The sequence below is a fragment of the Microtus ochrogaster genome, linkage group LG2, assembly GCF_000317375.1.
Source record: "Microtus ochrogaster isolate Prairie Vole_2 linkage group LG2, MicOch1.0, whole genome shotgun sequence".
In the NCBI taxonomy this organism is placed as follows: domain Eukaryota; kingdom Metazoa; phylum Chordata; class Mammalia; order Rodentia; family Cricetidae; genus Microtus; species Microtus ochrogaster.
Genome location: NC_022028.1, coordinates 35,456,955 through 35,459,784, shown reverse-complemented (window position 1 = coordinate 35,459,784; position 2,830 = coordinate 35,456,955). Strand labels below are relative to the sequence as shown.

General features: G+C 50.7%; 1 protein-coding gene across 4 annotated transcripts in view; it reads left to right on the top strand.

The window, feature by feature from the left end:
- Positions 1-685: 685 nt before the first annotated feature.
- Ccar1 (cell division cycle and apoptosis regulator 1) overlaps positions 686-2,830 on the top strand; it is a 52,397-nt gene continuing 50,252 nt past the window's right edge. For 2 of the 4 annotated variants that reach the window (XM_013351182.2, XM_005360114.3), the window contains exons 1-2: positions 692-809; positions 2,003-2,124. In XM_013351182.2, coding sequence (XP_013206636.1) covers positions 2,052-2,124 — 73 coding nt within the window. In that variant the 5' untranslated portion in view covers positions 692-809; positions 2,003-2,051. Of the gene's footprint in view, positions 810-1,111; positions 1,131-2,002; positions 2,125-2,830 lie in introns of those variants that run through there. The other 2 variants (XM_005360113.3, XM_026785477.1) reach the window with 2 other exon arrangements.

Sequence of the window (2,830 nt, the reverse complement as noted above, 5' to 3'; positions counted from 1 at the left end):
GGAAGAGCAGGCAATGCTCTTAACCACTGAACCATCTCGCCAGCCCCTCCAATTAGGTCTTAAAATTTAAATTAACCCATATATATTAATCTACATTCTGCCATGTGGCCCATTACTCGCCTCAGTACCATTTCTGAGATTTGCAAATGGTAAATAGATCCTGTGTCTCTCCTCTGGAAGTCCTGCTTATCCTCTCTTGCTTAGCTATTGGTCGTTCAACTCTTTATTAAACCAATCAGAAGGTGCCTTAGGCAGGTGAGGTAAGACAGAGATACATCTTCAGACAGTATACAAAAAGATTATCCTACCACACATGAATGTATCAGTATATTTTCCAAATATTGATTTTTATGTTAATTATATCTATATTATATATGTATATATGTATATATGATATATATATATCATATATATATCTTACAAGTTCATTCTTCCAAGCAAATAGCACTAGAATAGCAAAAGGACAACCACAAGATGGCGGCCACCCCGGCCTGCTCACGTGACTCCCTTTGGTTCTGTAACTAGGGAGAATGGCGTTCGCCTCAGAGCCGGGCACAAGGACAACCGGCTCATTGTTAAGTGAAGCCAAGGTAACCCGGTCGGGCGCGCTCTCGCTCGGCGTCCCGGCGAACGCGCACGCGCACGCGGGGAGCGCGCACGCCGAACGTCTCTCCGCAGGCGCCGGTTCCTCCCGGAGCTGGGAGGGAGGAGGCGCGGCGTGGAGGAAAAGGGAGAAGTTGGCGCATGCGCCTGAGCTTGACGGCTTTTGAAATGGCTTCGCTGGTAAACCGGACCCGACTCAGGTGAAGGTCTGGTCAGCGCTTTGCTCGGGAGCGGCGGGAGGCCCCAGTTAGGGCCGCTTCCGTTCGCGGCGGATAGGCGGAGGGGCCGGCTGTGGGAGGCCGCGGGCGGGCGGGAGGGCGGGCGATGGCGGCCGTGGCGGGGCAGGCGGGCGACGGACACGGCCCCTTTTGTGCGGGTCGGAACAGGCCCCGCGCGGCGCGCCCTTCCCCCAACGCGCCGGCTCCCGGCCCCTCAGGTACGGCCTGCGTTCCTCATCCTGGCCGGGCGGAGGCCGTGCTTGCCCGAGCTGGCGCTGCCGCGACTCCGAGTCCCCGCCGGTCCTCGGGGTGAGAGGCTCGCTCCGACCGCCCACAGGGACTGCGATGGCCCGCGGGTCCCCGTGGGCGCCGTGATCATGCCTTGGGCCTCTGGCTTCCACCGTCGCGGCCTGCGCGCTAGAGAGGCCGGGGCCGGAGGAAGATGGGCGTCACTGCCCGGCCCGTCGGGTCCCCAGCTGGGGATGCTCGGCCCCTCCTTTCCTTGTCTCTTTGACTTCGGGGGAGGGGGCGTCTTCGCGGCTGTTCTTTTAGAGACGTGCGTTCTCCCAACTGCCTTTCCCCTCCTCGGAGTGGAAGGCAAGGTGACAAAGGCCATAGTGACTTCCCTAGTCCTTCAAGTAACGTTCGTTATTAAAATGGTAGTCGTATCGATGCCTTTGCCTTTATGGGGGAGGGGGTGTCTCGTTTCCGTTATTGATTTAACCACTGCCTGACCTCCACATTGCCCGAAGAAAGCTCTCAGGCTGGAGTTCGGCGCCTGTCATTTCGTTGTCCGTTTCATTTGTTTATATTCAGTCTCACGGTGTGGCCCTAGCTCTAACACCGGATAAACTATGCTAGCCGGGAATTTAGAGAGAGCCGCCTGCCTCTGCCTCCTGAGTGCTGGGATTAAAGGCTTGCGCCACCAAACCTGGCCAGGCCTTTTTTTTTTTTTTTAGTATGTCAGGGTAGTCCCTGAAAGAAGTCCCTTTAATTCCTCCCCTAAGGATCCCTTTTAAATAGGGTATACCTTGTCGATAGTGTTTAGTTTTCAGTTTGCACACATTCTATTTCCTGTTCTCTTTTGGAGGATGTCCTTAGTATCAATCAGTTCTCTAAAATAGCCTTTTGTGGTATTTGTAGTTTGGTTGAACTTTGAAACAAGACTCCTTTCTTCATAGATACCTGCTGTAGAGGAGAAACAAGTGAAGGTTTTTCCCTCCTTGCATCATGGCTCAGTTTGGAGGACAGAAGAACCCACCATGGGCTACTCAGTTTACGGCCACTGCGGTGTCACAACCAGGTCAGGCGATGGAACCCTCGCGCTGTGAATGTGTGTGTGGAGGGAGGGCGGCTGTCTCAATTGGGTGGAAGTTAGTGCACCGGAGAGCGATGTGTTCAAAGATGTATCCTTTATTAAGATACTTTTGAAAATTAAAACAACAATAACAAAAAAACCCCCCTCTTTGTCTAACATTTTGGGCGGTTTTGTAGCTTTTTTTCTTTTTTTGTATTTGCATCTTAAGAGTTTTTAGATTTATGACGGTCAGACTACTAATGGATTTGCCATAATCTCTTCACGCGTATGTGTTCTCGTTCTTCCTCTTCCACTGTGCTTCATTATTTTTGTTTTGCATTTGAGATAGGGTCTCCACTAGCAGTAATCCACACCTGGGTTTTCAAATATCTTAAGTTTATCTCTCCCCTCTTCCCCCAAGTTTTTTGAGACAGGGTTTCTCTGTGTAGTCTGGCTGTCCTGAAACTTACTCTGTAGACCAGGCTGGGCTTGAATTCACAGAGATCTTCCAGCCTCTGCCTCCCTGGAGCTAAACTTGGGCATCACCATGCCAATAGTTAAAATTGCTTTAGTTACGTGTTCAAATGGAATAACTTTTATTTAGAATGTTTTCAGTTTTTTTTTAAAATATTTATTTATTATGTATACAATATTCTGTCCGTGTGTATGTCTGCAGGCCAGAAGAGGGCACCAGACCTCATTACAGATGGTT